We start from the raw sequence: 17751 nt of genomic DNA, 5'->3' as shown, positions 1-17751 counted from the left end.
GGCAGCGAGACTGTGGGCTAGAGGGGGGCGACAAGCGGAAAAGGCCTACTGACCACTCCCTCCCGTCTACACGGTCCGGGAGGGAAGACCATAGAGAACTCTGGGATAGAGAGGCCCTGTGAGCGGGCGCCCCCAGGCTGACGGGAGGAAGACGAGGCCCTGGAAAGAGGGACCACACCTCAACCTCAACGCTCTGATGACGGGGGTGATGGAGAAACTGCTTCATCTAGGCGCAGTAGATTTAACTTTCCAAAGCGCTTTTTTTGTCTCCTTCTCTTATTGCTTCAAGCCTGGGGGCACTGAAGAAGCGAATGCACCGTTTATTCCATTTTACAAACTGGAGAGCTGATCTTAGTGAATGACTGGGCAAAGATCAACCAAGTTAGCAATAAAGCCAAAGCCCAGAATCCAGATCTTCTGGCTAATAGCCCAGAGGTCATTCCACAGATTCAGTGCAATAACTACCTCACGCCAGAACTTGGACCCAACTCTGTCCCTGACCTTTAAAACCTAAGCTGCTTCCAGATTTTATTTTGGATTTTGACCCTGCCCGCTCTCCAAAGAATCCTTTGTGTTAGGACTTCTCTTTGGGACCTTTGACCTCTCCCTCTTTCCCTGCCCAGTGGTTCAAACCATACCTGGTGTGATGGTCAGTCTGTCCCATCCCAGGGGAACCAGAGTCTCCTTGCTCAAGCCTCCTTACTCCTCCCCAGTTGTTTGGCCCTAAGCTAAGCTCAGTTTTAGGCACTTCGTGGAAAGGCCCAAATACTCTTCAAATAAGAGAAGAACGACAACTGAAGAGATGGTTGAAACCCAGTTTATTAGACCAGAGGCATGCGTCACCCGTAGCCCTGCCTGCTGTTCTCCATCCGGTGCACACCCCTTGGCCTTGTTCCTGCTTCCCTCTGGAGAGGTCTGATCTCCAAGGAACTTCTAAGAACCAAGAGCTCCCCCAACATCCCATAGCCTCACTCTCTAGCTCCAGGCAGTGCACAGGTGACCTGCCACAGGTCCTGTTCTGGGGTTGGAGACCAAGAGACAGTTGGGCGGAGAAGGCCTGGGAAGGGGTAGGGCTCTGGCCTAGGAGGAGTGCCTGGGGGAGGGGGCATGGCAGGCCCTCTACTTCACTCATTTCTCATTAAGATAGGAAGGGAGAGACAGAAGAGCAGAGCTTCCAACTTCCCCTCTAAACCTGTATTTTTCCCCACCATTACCAAACCATACCTCACCAGAAAATAGAAGTGGTGGGCTTAGGTATCAGGTGAGGAAAGGAGGCTGGGCACCCAGAAGGAAGGAAAGGTCACTGGCTGAGGACCTGAACTTCTGTCTCTCCAGCTACAAGACCGTAGTTCCCCTTGTCTCTGACACCCTTGGCTTGGTGTGCAGAGCAGATCTCCACTCCCTGGGCAGGGTCTCTTTCCGCAGCTATCGCTTCCCTGGGGAGGCCACAGTCAGCCAGGCAAAGGGCTTTGTGATTGTGAAACAGGAGAGGGAATGTTAAGGCTACGGGAAGGGCATAGGGTGCCCGGGTTGGGGGCAGAGGGTGAGGCCAGAAAGAGGCAGAGCTTGTGATTCACAGCTTCCTTTATGTCGCCACCGAGACAGTGCGAAGGTTACAATGCGCGTGTCGTCTCCTTGTGCTTCTCAGAGGGATGTGTGTACACAGTACAGACACCAGGGGAGAGAGTCCAACTCTTTATACAGGCGAAGGCATTCAGAGACCAGGGAGGGAGTAGAAACACAGAAAGGGGGACTTGGAGCGGAAGGATGGTTCTTAGAGACAAGAGGGGATGGGGCAGAGACAGACAGAGTTAGGGGAAAGTATATACAGAGATATAGCAATATAGAGTCTGTATCATATAGAAATAGAAAATGCAGATGAGGTTGTTGAGAGAAGCAAATGAAGTTGGGGGAGAGGACTTGGGAGAGTTCCATAAGAAAATTTATGGATGCGGCCCTCCGCAGGGGCCCCTGGGAGAGGGACCAGTGAGGTTAGGCACCAGTGTCCCTCTCCCTGAGCTGGAAGCCAACCAGCTGGATCTTTCATGGGACAGTAGAGGAGTGCTACCTCTTGGGATTTCTCTCCAGCAGTTCTGGGGTGGGGGTGAACTTGTAGGTATCAGGATGTGGCCTACAGCACCAGGGCCACATCTTCTCCCCATCATCCACTTCTTCGGGGTATTCCCATCCCCAACTCCCTAGATAGAGACTTCACATGTAAGGGGGTGGGAATGGGGACTAGGGTCTTAGTTCTTGCCTGGAAATTTGTGGTTGGGGGGACACTGGGCTGAGAGGGTCTCTTAAGGCTGGGGAAGCCTCCCCCCCCCCCCCCCCCCCCGCAACTAGCTCTCCCCTTCAAGGTACATTCTCTGATTCGGGGCCAAATTCCAGACCCCAAGGATCCCCTCCACCCCCCACTGGGAGGGGCTTTGGTGACTGGTGGCAGCAGAATGTAGGTGGACAGTCAGATGACAGACAGCCAGACAGACATAATTCAGGCTGGGAGCTGGGGGAGGCAGCATGGAGCAGAAAGGGGCAGCCTGAGGTCACCTGCCCCATTCTCTCTTTTTAGTTTTTAGTTTTTTAGTTTTTTTAAAGTTTTTTTTTTAGATTAGTTTCAGTAAAAATAAAAAGAACGGGATAGAGGCAGGGAGAGGGCTCTATGGTCAAGACTCCTTCCTCACCACAGACAAGAGGAAAGGACTGCCCAGGAGTGGGGGACTACCTTGGGAGGGGGGAGTGAGTCCCCAGGGCAGATGTGGAGGGGCGCAACTGAGGGCCCCCTTATTCTCCTAGCCCTCCCCACCTAGGCCTTTGGTACAGTGGCCTGCGGGGCTCAGCAGGTAAAGTCCTCAAAAGTGCCTCGGGCCGGATGGTGAGGTAGGATGTTGGCAGCATACGTCATCCCGGCAGGATGGCCCCGGAGGCTCTCACACGGGTTCTAGGGGAACGGCACAGGACAGGGACTGGTTATCAGAAGGGCGACAGGTGGTGCTGGGGCTCGGGGGAGGCAAAGGAGAAGAGGTGGCGAGGGGGGTGGTCCTGGGGCTGGGGGGCGGGGGGGAAGGGGCAGGGCCGGAGGGCACCCCTCTCTTGCTCCCTCACATGTCTTTTGACGTCATCCAGGCTAAGGGCCACACCCTTGTCCGCGCTGCTCCTTTTGGCCTCCTTCTGGCACTTTCCTCTTCTGCACAGCTTGTGCTTAATGACCTGAGACAGAGGTGGGGTGGTGAGTGGTTTGGCAGGCCGGAACCCTGCAGCGCCTGTGGCCCCACCCCGACGGCCCACCGACAATTACCTCATAGGCGTAGTCAAAGAGCTCCAGTACTGTGAGGATGCTGGCCCCAATGAACAGGCCCATCTGGCCTCCAATGTCACCTGCAGGGGAGGGGGCACAGGGAGGTTAGTGGTGTCAGGACACCTTGGAAGCAGCAAAGCTTACTGGGACAGGGACAGTTAAGTCGTATTTGCAAAAAGATCCACAGCCTTTGCACAGAAGGAGCACAAAGCGATTCTGGTGGGGTTTATTTTCTTCTCCATGCTTTTCTGCATTTTTTTTTTAACTTTTCTAAAGTCAACAGGTGTTATTCAGAAAATACAATATACCCCAACATTCATTTTCCGGGTAAATTTTCAAAGGCTTATGAAAGAGTCCCCCCTTCATGCCCACAGGCCTGTCTCTACCACTTTGCCCTAAGAGAAGGTTCAGCCCCCTCCTCCCACTATATACCAAGACAACAGAGTTTGGGGAAAGGACCCGGGGGGATGGCAGGCGAGGAAGGAACTTGCGGGACAGAGGTAGGCAGCCTGCTTTGGGTAGTAGGGTGTCACGCCATGCCCATGGCATGGGAAGGGGACAGTGCCATGAGCAGCTCACCCAGGAGCCCTGCAATTTCATAGGCCTTCTTCTGCTCAATAGTCTCATAGTTGAGGACTTCAAAGAAAATGTCCAGCACCAGGATGTTCTCCCTGCAAAGGGGTTGGGGGAGGAGACCTAGGTTCAAGTCACATCTCTGTCCCTTACTAGCTAGGTGACCTTAGCAAGTTATCCTCTTTGAATCTGTCTCCATGTCCATAAAATGAGATGTCGATGGGGGTACCTGCCTTTTAGGATTGTTGTAAGGATTAAGTGTGATGGCACCTATGAAAAGACACTCCGCACACTGGCAAGTGTGGAGTGACCCCAGTTGTAGCAGTGCGGATGAAGATAGCGAATGAAGCAAGGAGGAAAGAGAGGTGCTTCCTTTGCTTGCTTGCTCCAGCTAGATCTGCCCTCCATGCCCACCCCAGACTCCTTGGTTGCCTTCTCCTTGTGATCTCAACCTCCTCCTGTCTGCTGGCCCCTCAAAGCCCCGTTATACCCTTTACAGTCCCAGCCCAAGGGCCCTGCCCTGCACAGTTAGAGCCCTTACCCTATGTACTGCTCAGACTTGTTGAACTTCTTGGCCAGGTACTTGGCTGACGCTTTGCTGGGGATCTTGACCATGGACAGCTCCTTGCCATAGCGGGTTAGGTTGCAGGGCATTTCACACACACAGTATTCCTGGTCCTTCTCCACCAGGAAGTCTGTGCCCGACCAGGTGAGAGGCACCAGTTGAGTGGGGCTCTTCGGCCAGCACCTTCCCAACATGAACATCCTGGCCCTGTCCAAAGGAAGCCTGGATCCCCTTCTCTTTACCTGACCTGTCCTTTGCCTCAACCCTGTGCCTGCCCTGTGCCCACCCTGTGCTGATCCTCACCCAGCCTCCCCATGGATATTTCATAATCCTGTATCTCATTGCTTCAGGGCCCTTGGGGGTCAACCAGCTGAGGTGTTGACGAGAGAGGGTGAGGGCCCCTCCCGGGTGAGCCCAGTTCATTTTTCACAGGGGCCTCTAGAGATGCCATTCCCTGCCTTGCTGAGGTCAGACACAGGAGAGAGAGTTCAAGTGAAGCCTGATCCAGGAGTTATCTGAAGCTTCTGGGAACTTGGTCTGAAACCCCCATGCACGTGGCTCCTTCCTTCCCCCAGACTACCCCAGGACAGGGGTGCTCACCCAGAGCAGGATCCGCACACTCCTTGTACTGTTCTGGAGTGCAGTATGGGGCATCCCCTAACAGAGGAGAAAAGACAGTGGTGCAGGATGGAGATTAAAGGGGTCTTCTGACGATGGTGGTATTAAGGGCCTAGAAACTGGAAACTAGGAGAGGGTGGGAGGGCAGGACTAGCCAGCCCCCAGTCTGTCCTGAAGGTGACCCACCCCACAGTCCACACCCCTCTTGGATGCTTTCCACACTTTCTGACGGGTACAGTCAGGAATTGAGGTCAGAGGGACAAGAGCCATAGGAATATGGATGGGGCTAGAACTGTGGTGGGGAGAAGCCAGTTAATCTTGCTTCCGTGTTGGCAGGTGGTTGATATGCATGGGGAGCTGGTGAGAGGCAATGCAGGCTGAGGGGCCCCAAGACTGTGTCTGGAGCTTTGGGGCCTGACCTGGCATGTGCACCATGCGACAGTTACAGTTCTCCACCAGGTAGCGTGTCTCACAGTCGATGCGGCAGGCAGTTATGCTGTAGGAGTCGAAGAAATCCGAGTCCATGGTAACAGCTTTGCAGGTGCCCCAGGGCGGGGGCAGGTAGATGAGCTGCTGGGAGAGCCGGGGAGCTGGGGGGTGTGGGGACTTCTCCCCGAGTCACCTTGACGGACTTGTCTGACAAGATGCAGAACTCAGGAGTCCTGCCCCCTCTCCCTCTGCAGACTCTGAGGGTCTCAGAGTTTACAGAGCATTCCTGTTCATTCATGCTTCTCACTAGTCAGACTGAAACCCAGACCCTATCTCACCCATCCCTCCTGTATTGATTGCCCACCACTCCATCTTGACCCCTCAACACCCCACCCTGGGACCAGCCTCCCGTGGTCCTCTCACCCGCTGCTCCTGGCAGGACACAAAGGTCTGGAACCCTGGGGCCACACCAAAGCCCAGCTGGTCGATGAAGGGAGGTTCATCCTGACTGTGGATCTGGACTTTGATGCCCGCTTCGAAGGACGTCTCATCTATGGGAATGAGGGGGGTGTGTATCGGGAAGGCTTCTGACTCCCTAACCTCCTTCAGAGCTGGGGTCATGCCACCTCTCCTAGGAATAAGCACAGTGCACACTGGGACGGGGAGAGGGGTTAGTCTATGGGGCCCATCCCCAGGATCCTTTTGGGTTTGCTAACTGCATGCTGCCCTGATGAACCCTGCAACCTACATACTTTTCTTATCGACGTTTCATATTCTTTCCCAGACACTATCTATTTCTCCCTCTCCTTTTCTCTCTTCTCCTCATGTCTCTCAGTCCCAAGGCCCCCTGGGACCAGACTAACGGCAGACGGCCCAAGAAGAGAGGGAGTTATTTATAGAGCGAGTGGCGGCCACTGATGGAAAGGGATGGCTGGTTACCTTGGAGAGTAACTGAGCCAGGAAGGGGGAGCCAGAGAACTGTGAGGGTGGCATTCAGGTAGAGTCAGAGATGGAGATGGCAAGATGCTAGGAAGAAGGGAGGAGAGCCCAAGTCCTGCCTCGGGCCCCACAGTGAAGCTCAGGAGTCCCCTGGTGGAGGCTGATGACTAGGGCCACGGGAAGGGGTCTCAGAGAGAAGTGACATACCAGTCTCTCCCCATACGGGCAGGTACTCGTCCTGCTGGATGTCCAGCATGATCTCCAGCCCATTGCCAGTCCCACCCTTCATGGTCTTCAGCCGTGGACGCCCATCTCGGCCTGAGTTGAATGTGTAGCACTTTCCATACCGTGTGAAGACCTGGTGAAGGCAGAGTGAAGAACCTGAGAGTCCTGGCAGCGCCCCCTACCTACCAAGGGCTGTCCCCAGACCCCTCGGCTGCTCAGGAATGATTCCTTCTATGTAGCCCGTTCTCCATTTGTCCTCCTCCTCACTCATTCGCTGCCCTTCTTTGCCCTGCTCTGTGCCCTGGAAAGCTGATCCTGACGGAGTGTGCTGTCCGTGCCCCTTTGTCACTTGGACAGGCTCTGGGTTCGGGATGGCCACTGGGAGCTATCACTAAGGGATCAGAGGGCAGAAGGAGACAGAGATCCGGGTGTTCATCCTTCCCCACCCTTCTCCCCTCTGAAAATGTTCTGGCAGTGGTTTAGACCCTGTAACTACAGACCCTGCCAGGAGGGCTCCCCGCATAGCACCGCTGCCTCCCTGTACCCCTTTAACTTGTATGTGACAACTTCCCACTATCACTAGGTGCCTCAGGCCCCTTCAGGCAGAGTTTCCTTAACTCTGCCCACAGCTCTGTAAATAGACCCTTTGTTCAAGTCTTTTCAATTAGACTATCTGAGTGGCAGTCTTTTTCCTGCTGGGACCCTGACATATATACACCTCCATCACCAGGATCCCGTCACTGCCATACTCCTGGTCCCTCCTTGAGACTCCCTCCTTGAGGCCCCCTCCTCAGGCCCAAGATCCTGGGGCCTTCTGAGATATGATTTCTCTTTTCCCGGATTTTGCCCCAGGCATCTGAAATCTTGCTCTCCCCGAGATCCTTCCCCCAAACCAAGCGAAGCTTTTTAGTTTTCTCTAGCAAGTAGCCCCTTATGTCCATCGTTGTCCCATCATCACCAGAACCTGAAAGCGGACCTAGTTGCCATCCCAAGGACCATGCTCACCCAAGCACCAGCATCTCCTCTCCCAGGATTTGGTACTGAGCATTCAGGGCATGGTATGCTTGGCAATGTTTGTGCAGAACTATGAGGGCCTCAGAGGAGATCTGAGCCCTGGGGGCAGTCTCTCCAGCCCATCCCTCAGAGCAGCCCTTATCACAGCTCTGACCACACAGCCACGGAGAGAAGAGTGAACCAATTCTTTATGGCCCTCTCCCTGCTGCTTGCCTGAATGTTTCCAGGTTCCCACAAATGGGGTGAGTATGCTTTGACTACTGCTTGATGGTGACAGAGTCCACAAAGCAAGTCAGAAGGTCTACAGACACAGCCCAGGGAAAGAGAAAGACAGTGTTAGGCCAGACCAGAGCAGTGGGGGTATATGGAGGTTCCTAAGAAATAGAATCCCTGTGCCCTTCCCCTTCCTGAAACAGCCTCCTCCCCCATTCAGAAAAGAAAACATGTGCTCTCCTCTATTCTGTGGGTAAGGCCCAGAGATGAAGTAGAGACAGAACTCCAACAATTCCCAATCCCCCAGCCCCACAAGGAAGTTTTGTGGCGCTCAGTCACAGGCTCCAGACGCACACCCATGCCTACCCTCCATCTGGAAGGTGAGGCACCCCAGGTGGCCCAGAGCACCAGCCCTGCCTGGGCTGAGGGCTGTGAGGTTGACCAGTGGACTGCTGCTGCCACCTGGTGGTTCTATGTGAGAAGTGTTCTACCCTCAGGTCCAGAGGCGGCTAAGTTGACCCCTTTGTTATCCCACGTTCCTGTATTTCCCGGCCCGCCTGAGATCCAGTGGCCAAAACCTCGAGGTCCCTGTCTGCGGTTGGTCCACAACACACTGATGACAGCCACCTGCTCCTGCGCTATGGACGAGGTGGGGGATGGAGGGACAGATGTGGGGGAAGGGAAGGCCAGGCATCTGGCACCTGGAGGGGGCAGGAGAGGAGTCAGGCCAGACAGAACTGGAAGCTGAACTGGGGAGGGGAAGGGGTGCCACTTGGTGCCTCAGCAAGGACCCTAAACTCCAGAGTGGGAGGGCGAGCAGGAGGCTGACTCCCACTGAAGGCTTCCCTGGGCAAGAGGATCCCTAGTCACTCAGAGCTGGAGGGGAAAGGCAGGATTTAGAGGAGGTCTGTTGTTCTCCCTCAGATAGACAGACAGACAGACAGACACACACACACACACACACACACACACACACACTGTAGGAGGAACACTGAAAGACCACATGAGGATGCACTGATATCCCTGCTGTGGTCATTACTGAGAAGGGGTGTGGTGGGGTGGAGTTGGGGGCTGTCCCCACCCCTCCACCTCCCTTCCACGCTCTTCTTCTGTGCCTCCAGAGACCAGGTTATACCTGCCCCAGCTCCAGTCCAGGAGTGACAGTCAAAATTGTTAAGGCCAGGAATAGGTACCCACCATCAGACCAAAGGTTGACCCCAAAGACAGACTAAGGCCCTAGGCCCTGCTCGATCGCAGGGAGGTCTGGGAAAGGGCTGGAGATGCTGGAGAATATTCAGGGAGACACCAGGGGCCTCAGGGCAGCAGCTAATTACCAACTAGCACAGATGAATTTCAAGATTCTAACAGGAAGAGCAGGACGGCACAGACCCGAAAATAGCAGCCCGGTTCCAGACCCTGGGGCTCCCGGGGCAAGCTCTGGCCAGGTCTCTCTGAGACAGGTCATAAAGTGTGGGTGGCCCAGGTGAGGCAGGGGAGGTGGTCACCAGCCCCAGCCCCAGGAGGCGACAGTCAGGGTGTGCCATGTCAGACACGCTTAGGGTGCTACGCCCGGCCCGGGCCCCCACTCACCACCGAGAAGTTGTGAGGGCCACAGGGCCCCCCGCAGTAGGAACAATAGAGCAGCATGTCCTCCAGCCGGTGGCAAGAGCGATTGTAGAAGCGGTGCAGGTTAAAGGGCTCCCCAGAGAAGGCCTCAGGCCCTGGTGGGGCCAGAGGCACCCCAGGGTCATCACTTTCATCCAGCCCCAGCATGGGGGCCAGGTAGAGCAAGTCGGGGTAGCTGAGCTGGGACAGCCGCACAGCATTAGTGTTGCAGAGGGTGACCGCCGGGAAGGCCAGCTCCGTGGTGGCCACCTCGTCTAGCAGAGTCACGTGCGGGTAGCTGAGGTAATAGGCAACGCGGTCCCCTACCTGGCACAAGAAGGCACCCAGTGCCAGAACAAAGGCCACTGCCCACAGGGCCTGCCTCGGCCCTGGACCCCCCTCCACGAAGATGTGGCTGGTGCCATGCAGGGTGCAGCTGTTGGCAAAGGCCACCAAATCCACGGGCGAATCCCCCTCTCTAGCCTTCTTCCTCACTGCCTCCTTTTCCTTCTCTTCCTCCTCTTCTGATTCTGACTTGTCCCGCTGCCGCCGCTGGTGCGGACCCCAAACATCTCCCAAGGGCCCTGGGGCTTCCTCTCCAGAGGAGAATGACACAGAGCAGAAGATCTGGATGGGCATCTTCTCCAGGGGCTTCCTGGCACTGGGGATTGGCAGGTGAAGGGAGAGACAGATGTGATCTCAGGGAGGGTCCGGCAGAGCCAGCCACCCAGACCTTCTGCCAGGTCTCCTCCGCCCCGCCAGCCAGCTGTCCTTCTCTGCCAGGGCCTTCGTGGCAGTGTGGCTGAGATGGGGCTGAGACTGGGCGGGGCGTGGGGAGGAGGACCTGCCTGCTCTGCCACAGGGCGGGCCTCTGGGCTGATGAATAATGGATGGCGGTGGGAAAGGGAGGCTGATGGACAGGAGGGAGCCCCTTTCCTGTCACCAGCTCCAGCAGGACAGAGGGGGTTGAAGATAGTGGAAACCCTAGACAAGCCTAGGGGCTCCAGGTGAGATGGGACCTAGCAGATTCCTTTGCTTCCACAGCCCAGGGCCACAGTCCCTGCCCCTCCCCCAGGACATTCAAGCTCCCTATCACCATCCCATCGGTTTCTCAGCATCTCCCTTGGTCTTCCTGTCCCAATTCTGGGTCCTCGCCCCCATTCTCACCTGGTGCAGCCATTTCCCTGAGATATCAGAGCCTCTGCGCTCTCGGCTCTCTCAGACCTCTAATTCCTCCAAGACTCCCCCTGATCCATAATCCCCCCAATTATTTCACTGACCATATACCCCCATCATCTCTCAATACACACATAAGACCCCAGTTCCCTTTCAGTCACTGCCCTGACCCCAATTTACCCTGTTACTTCCTGAACCCTTAATTCCCCTGTAATCATTGCCTTGACCTCCAATTTCCCTCCCGCCAGTCCCTGACCCCATTTATCCTCCCCTGCCTCCCCTGATTCTGGCTCAGCTTCAAGTCCTCACCCTCCCCTGTGCTGAGCAACACTTAGGTCACTTTCCCCTCCTCCACCTTTCCCTTCTGTGGCTTGGGGGGCAGCCCAGGTTCCATTAGCAGAGGTCTCTCACTGACCACAGACTCATTTATGGCCAGTTCCCGGCACCAGTGGGGGGGAGGACCCTGTCTCTTGCAGCTGAAAGGCTTCCTGGCAGACCACCACTCCCCCTCCCAGCTTGCCCACCCCTCAACGTCCAGGAGAGGAGTTCGAGGAATTCTGTCTGGTAGGTGGAAGAAATTGAGATCAGAGAATACTGCTAGGTCAGGTGGAGAGTGTCAGGAACCAACTCGGGGTGTTCCCCAAACCCTCAGCCTCATACATACCCCTGGCTGCTCAGTCTCTGAGACTTGCCCCCAGTTTACCATTCTCTGCCCCCAGGCCCCTGGCCCCTCTGTGCGCTCTGATTACTCAGGGCCAATGATTGAGGAACTTGAGCCACAAGCCAAGTCTCTAGGGCCTAGAAGGTGACCTGAGGGGAGGAGTGGAAGGGAGGGAGAGAGGGGAAGCCTGTTAACCCTTCCTTTGCAGGACCAGAGGTAAGCAGTGGAGGTCAGATGAGTCTACTGGGCCTTGCCCTTCCTTAACCATCACACAGCCTCAGACCTCCTTCCCCCTCCTTTTCTCCCCTCCCTCCCTGCTCCCACACCTCTTCCCTTCTCTGTTTCCATGCAGAGACCCTGGAGTGTGTTGGGGATTGGAGGCAGGGTGCCAGATACCAGCAGAACTGACTAATATAGGACCTTTGGCCTCAGCTTTGCTGCCAGGGACACAGAGGCCCCAGAAGAAGAGCGGTGTTTGAGCTCTGGCCCATCTCCATCTTTCACCATTGCCCTCAGACTGGCCTCCACCTCTTCTGCCTAAACAATGGCTTTCCAACTGCTCTCCCCAATCCCCTGCCTCCCAGTAGTTTCTCCCCACCTTATATAATTCTGACCATTCTCCTGCATAGAGACCTTCACGCCCCAGTGCCTCTTGGTGAAATCACCTCCATCGCAAGAGGAGCTATGAGGCCTTTGCAACTTACCTTCCAGCCTCCCTTCCCCAACCTTCCACAGCAGTCTAGTGCCTAGCCACCATGCCCTTCTCCCATTCTGCATACACACAAGGCTCATCCACAGCTCCATGCCTTCCCTGGACTCCATCTGGAGAATTTCTACTCATTTTTCAAGACCTTACGCACATGTTACTTCCTCCAAGAAGCCTTCCCTGATTGCACAGGACAAAGTTAGTACCCACTCAGGACACAGAATGAGGGGTCCAAATCTGCTCAAGCCCCTTCAGGCATGAGCAGTGACCAACAGCTTCTTGAAGACAGAGACCGTGAAAATGAAAGAGCAAGACCCAGGGACCATGTTAAGAAACTAGAACCAAGAAGACCAGGAACACCCAGGGCAACCAGAGAGGTCACTCAAGAGATGAGAAGAAAGATTACCGCCCCCCAACCCCCTTCGACTGTGGTCCTCAGGCTTCTTCTGTATGAATTCATGGGTTCCTTTTCTGTTTCTGGTCCCGTGTGCATTTTCTCCACCTGGGCACCCCCCTCCCAGACCTCAGCTTCTAGAAGGCTTTGCCTGTCCTCAGGATGTGTGTTTCAGAGGTTAAGTTCTAGGCCTGGGGTGAGGGTGGGGAAGCCACAGCTGCCCGTGCGTTCCACACCCACTAGAGGGCATTGTTCCCCTCCTTCAGACTTCTGGCCGGAGAGGTAGGTTAGACTTCCAGAGGGAAGACACCAAGACAGGGGACAGCCACTTCCACCACGAGGCTTCACTAGAGAGAAGGGCACGCGCACACACAGCAGCTTCAGAGGACGGCGCATCCAGCATGGCAGGACACTTCTTCCCCCACACCAACACAAAGACCCACACTGCACACCTACACATCACTACACACAGCTGCCTTGTGGGGCAACAAAGACACACACACACACACACACACACACACACACACACACCACATTTCTTCCCTCCTCCATCCTCTAACATTCTCTGCTACCACATCTTGTTCCAGTAGACAAATCCAAAATTTTCACAGTAATGGGAGGTAAGGAAAGTATCAAGCAGCACACACAGACCGCCCCCCCCCCCCAAGCACACACAGAGGGCCCAGGAGAAGTGGGCAAGCAGAATGCAGGTAGGGCAGCACTCGATTCTGAACCCTCTGTCCAAGGATGCAACCCTTCCCTGTGTCATTCCCTACCCAGCACCGCTCTTAAGCTGTGTGTGGCGACTCAGTGGTTTCTGACTTTCTCCACATGTCTTTCTAAACTCCCTCGCCCTCAACATCTGTACAATGTTTCATGCTCTTCAATTAATATCTCATGGGATCCTTATACAACCTAGTGAATTAAGCAGGTTTGAGTAACTTCACACACACCCCCCCCGACAAATGAGGAAACTGAGGCACAATGATCTGTTCAAGTTTCATAGAGAGCAAGTAATGGGCATGAGACTAGGATTAGATCATCCCCCTCCAAATCCCTTCCTCCTTCTTCATTCTTTCATTTATTCATCAAATATTTACTGAGTATCTACATACTGAGGACACGTGAAGAATACATAGGGGCACCTGGGTGGCTCAGTCGGTTAAGCATCTGAGTCTTGGTTTCAGTTCAGGTCATGAGCTCACAGTTCGTGAGATTGAGCCCCACATCAGGCTCCATGCTGACAGGGCAGAGCCTCCTTGGAATTCTCTCTCTCCCTCTCTCTCTGCCCCTCCCCCATTCCATCTCTTTCTCTCAAAATAAATAAACTTAAAAAAAAAAAAGAATATATAAAGGACCAGGATCTTGCCCTTGTGGAACTTACTGTCTGATGGGGGAGACAGACACCATTTTCTAAAAATTGCAAAACTAAATGTTTAATCGCAAACTACGATAAGTGCTATGAAAAAAATAATATGCTCTATGGGAGTGAATGACAGGGAGATCTGACCCAGCCTTGGGAATCAAAGCAGGTTTCTCTGAGGAAGTGATGTTTTAATTGAAATCTAAAGAATAAGGAGGCATAATTAGGTAAAGGTCTGCATGGGGGTAGGGGGGGAGGCAGGGGGAAAGAGTATTCTAGAGAGCAGAGTCATGCAAAGGCCCTGAAGACCACGGAAGGAGAGAGCTGAGCAGAGGAGGATGTAGTTGGAAATCCAGGGCAGGGTAAGAACAGGCTGGAGGAACATGCAGGACCCAGACCTCTCAGGGCTTTGAAGGCCACAGCAAAGATTCTGGTCCAAGGACAATGGGAGGCACACCGTGGGAGAATTTCAAGTGATCAGAGCAGTGTTTTGAAGAAAGGACTCTGGAGTGGCCAGAGGGGTTGCTGGAAGACCTGTTAGGAAACGATTGCAGGGTCTAGGTAAGATGGTGAGTGGTGGGCTGGCTTGGTATAGGGTAGTAGGGTAGGGATATTTGGGAGGCAACAATGGCAGGTTGGGTTAAGGGCGGTGAGGGAGATGGGAGTGTCAGGGATGATTTCTAGTCTGCATAAGTGGCTGTACGGTGGGGTGGCTCGCTAGGCCAGAACACAAGGCAAGGACTAGTTTGGGAGATAAGATGATGAATTTGGCTTTGCACCTTCTGGGTTTTTGGAGCCTTGGGGACATCCGAGTAGAGATGTGAAGTGGGAGATTGGTCACTGGTGCTGAGGCCGAGAGGAGAGAGCTAGACTGAGGCATACATCTGGCACTCGCTGGTGTATAGATGCTGACTGAAGTCATGCGTGAAGATGAGATGGCCCAAGAATAGAATAGAAAGTGAAAGAAAGAAAGAAAGACAGAAAGAAAGAGCAAACAAGCCTGACTTGTCAATATCCACTGAAGCTAAACAGAATCCCAACCTGTGACTTAACCACAGCTCCTAGTTATATACCCAAGAAATGAGTACCTATGACAAGCAGAAAACATAAACAAGAATGTTCATGGTAGCTTTACTTATAATAGCCAAAAAACTAATAACAACCCAAATGTCTAGCAAGAGTAGAATGGATAAACACATCTTGGTATATTTATATAATGAGATACAACACAGCATTGACAAAGAGCTAACTACCACCACACCAAACAAGATAATCTCACAGACAAAATCGAAAGCAAAAGAAGACAAGCACAAAAGTGTGTATGGAGGATACATATACTCTAGGAACGTCAAGAACAGGTGGAACTTATCTGTCCCGACAGAAGTCAGAATAATGGTTAACTCTTATGGGACAGTATTGACTAGGAAAGGGCCTAAAGGAACTTTCTAAGGTGCTGGAAATGTTTTACACTTTTATGCCAATGTAAGTACATACTGATGTAATACGTAAAATAAAACATTGTGAGATACACCAATGCAGGGGCACCTGGCTAGCGTGGGTAGGGCATGTGACTCTTGATCTCAAGGTCATGGGTTTGGGCCCCACATTGGGTGTAGAGATTACTTAAAAATAAAATCTTGTATGTAAAAAAAAGATACACCGGGGCGCCTGGGTGGCTCAATCGGTTGGGCGTCCGACTTCAGCTCAGGTCACGATCTCACGGTCTGTGAGTTCGAGCCCCGCGTCGGGCTCTGGGCTGATGGCTCAGAGCCTGGAGCCTGCTTCCGATTCTGTGTCTCCCTCTCTCTGCCCCTGCCCCATTCATGCTCTGTCTCTCTCTGTCTCAAAAATAAATAAACGTTAAAAAAAAATTAAAAAAAAAAAGATACACCAATGTAAAAATGTACTAATGAAAAATTCATCAAGTTGCACCATTAAATTGTGCCCTCATGATTTATAAAAAGAGAAAAGCTTGGGATTGAGACTTGAGTAGTGCTGACATCGAACAGCCAAGTTAAAGAGAATGAACTGGCAATGAGACAGAGAAGGAGGAACTAGACAAAGGAGGAAAATCGAGAGTGTGTGGGTGTCAGGACAGAACGGTTTTAAAAAGAGGAGGTGGTCAACCATTTTTGAATGTTATTGAGACAGTAAGGATAAAGAATGTTTGCAGGATCTGGCCACATGGAGGTCCCTGGTGGCCGCAGCTAGAACCATTTTGGTGGAGTGCTGGGGGCAGGCAGATGGCAGCCTGAAGCAGATTGAAGAGGGAGTTTGAGATGAGGAAATGGAGACAGTGGAATATATAACATCACTTTTCAGAATTTTTTTCTGTGAAAGGAAGCAGAGAGATAGTGTGCGAGCTGGAGCTGGAGGGAGCTGTGGAGTCGAGAGACCTTTGGTTTTGGTTTTTATCTTAACCTCAACCCTGATACATAGCAAGTGCTCAATAAATGATAGCTGTCGTTTTAGCTATGTATTTCTAGATGGGAGAATCATAAGCATGTTTCAGTGTCAGTAGGTAGGTTCCACTGGAGAGGCAGAGACCGAGCGTAGAAGGAGGGGCAAAATCTTTAGGGTAAAATTCCTATATAGGTAGGAGATCAGATGGAAAGAATAGGTTGAGATTTTCAGCCTCGATAAGAGGAATGCCCCCCTCTGGGGATCGCTGCCCAAAGGAAGGGCGAGTTCTTGGCTGAAGCTTCTATCTTCTGAGGCTTCTATCTTCTCTGTGGAGCAAGAGGCAAGGTCATCTGCTGAGGGTGAGTGGGGCGGCTAGGAAGGGCGGCTGTTTGAGATGAGTGGAGAAGTCTGCAGTAGTCATTGGGAAGAGCGAGGTGACCAGGAAAATACAATGGGGTTGCCAGGTGGCACTGCAGGCCCATTTCAGGATATCGATCATGGGCACAAGGTGATTTCAAGCTGGCCTATTGTGTGACTTCCTCCGGTAGAGCTTGGTTGCCCTAGAGCCACCCTGAGGAAAGCCAGTGGTGGGTGTATCTACTAAGGTCGGGATTTGGCCAGGTGGTGCAATGAAAAGGCAGAGGAATCAAGAGACTTGGTGTGGCCAACCTGAGTCTGGGGCTCCTTCTCCTTTGTACCCTTTTCCTTCCTGCCTCCTGCTTCTTTAGAGAACACGGCAAGCTGGGAAGCCAGACACCCTCCTCCCCCCACCACCCTGCTCCACACATCTGCTCCCACAGTCACACACAAAGAACCTGGATCTAGAAGATCTGAAGTCAAGGTCCCACTCTGGCATTCACTGGCTATGTGACCTCAGACAAGTCACCTAACATCCCTGAGCCTCAGTTTCCTCATCTTTCAAGTGAAGATATTAATATCTTCCTGCCTCCCAGAATTGAGGACCATGAGCTAAAGCTAAGGGAGTTTGTATATTGCAAAGCTCGACTGGAAGAGATGATTAATTTTGCTGCTATGTGCTCTGCATGCAACCAGAGGTTTGCCTGCACACAAGCTCCCTCCCACAACCACACTGAGCGGCGTGTGCCCCCATGCGCATCCACACACGTCCACCTCACCTAATCTACATCCCCATTCTCTCATCCTCAGACCCCACCATGGAGGTGCACATGTGTGCTTGCCCACTTGGGGCCCACATGCAGCGAATGTGTCATTAGGAAGGCTGAGTTGACTGCTATTCACGGTCAAGGCCACTGCAGCCGTCTCACCCCTAGGAATGTCCCCAGCCTGGCCCGATGATGTGACATACTGATTAGAGACACACAGCACTAAGCTACACAGCCCCACTTCCCAGGGCCCCCGGGACTGCAGCCACATCAAGGAGGTGCAGATGAGAAGGGTGAGAAAGGGTTTTCTTTCCAAGAACTCATAGTAGCTCAGAAAAATCACAATTTGTCCTCCCTTTCCCTGGGGGGTGGCCTTAGAAAACCTGGGATGCCAGAGTCTCTGTCCTTAGAGTTTCTTAAGGGAACTTCCCCTCAAGGTGAATAC

The 17751-nt window shown here is 53.2% G+C and overlaps 1 protein-coding gene across 2 annotated transcripts in view; it reads right to left on the bottom strand.

Moving 5' to 3' along the window:
- Positions 1-818: 818 nt before the first annotated feature.
- Positions 819-17751, bottom strand: part of ASIC1 (acid sensing ion channel subunit 1) — a 47886-nt gene continuing 30953 nt past the window's right edge. The window contains exons 1-10 of one of the 2 annotated variants that reach the window (XM_047865887.1): positions 9465-10118; positions 6630-6780; positions 5907-6034; positions 5474-5624; positions 5037-5093; positions 4413-4566; positions 3878-3969; positions 3299-3378; positions 3106-3210; positions 819-2941 (exon numbers count right to left, since the gene is read on the bottom strand). In XM_047865887.1, coding sequence (XP_047721843.1) covers positions 2837-2941; positions 3106-3210; positions 3299-3378; positions 3878-3969; positions 4413-4566; positions 5037-5093; positions 5474-5624; positions 5907-6034; positions 6630-6780; positions 9465-10118 — 1677 coding nt within the window. In that variant the 3' untranslated portion in view covers positions 819-2836. Of the gene's footprint in view, positions 2942-3105; positions 3211-3298; positions 3379-3877; positions 3970-4412; positions 4567-5036; positions 5094-5473; positions 5625-5906; positions 6035-6629; positions 6781-9464; positions 10119-17751 lie in introns of those variants that run through there. The other variant, XM_047865888.1, reaches the window with a different exon arrangement.

Source organism: Prionailurus viverrinus, chromosome B4 (genome assembly GCF_022837055.1).
Source record: "Prionailurus viverrinus isolate Anna chromosome B4, UM_Priviv_1.0, whole genome shotgun sequence".
NCBI lineage: Eukaryota > Metazoa > Chordata > Mammalia > Carnivora > Felidae > Prionailurus > Prionailurus viverrinus.
This window is presented reverse-complemented; position numbering and strand designations above follow the sequence as displayed.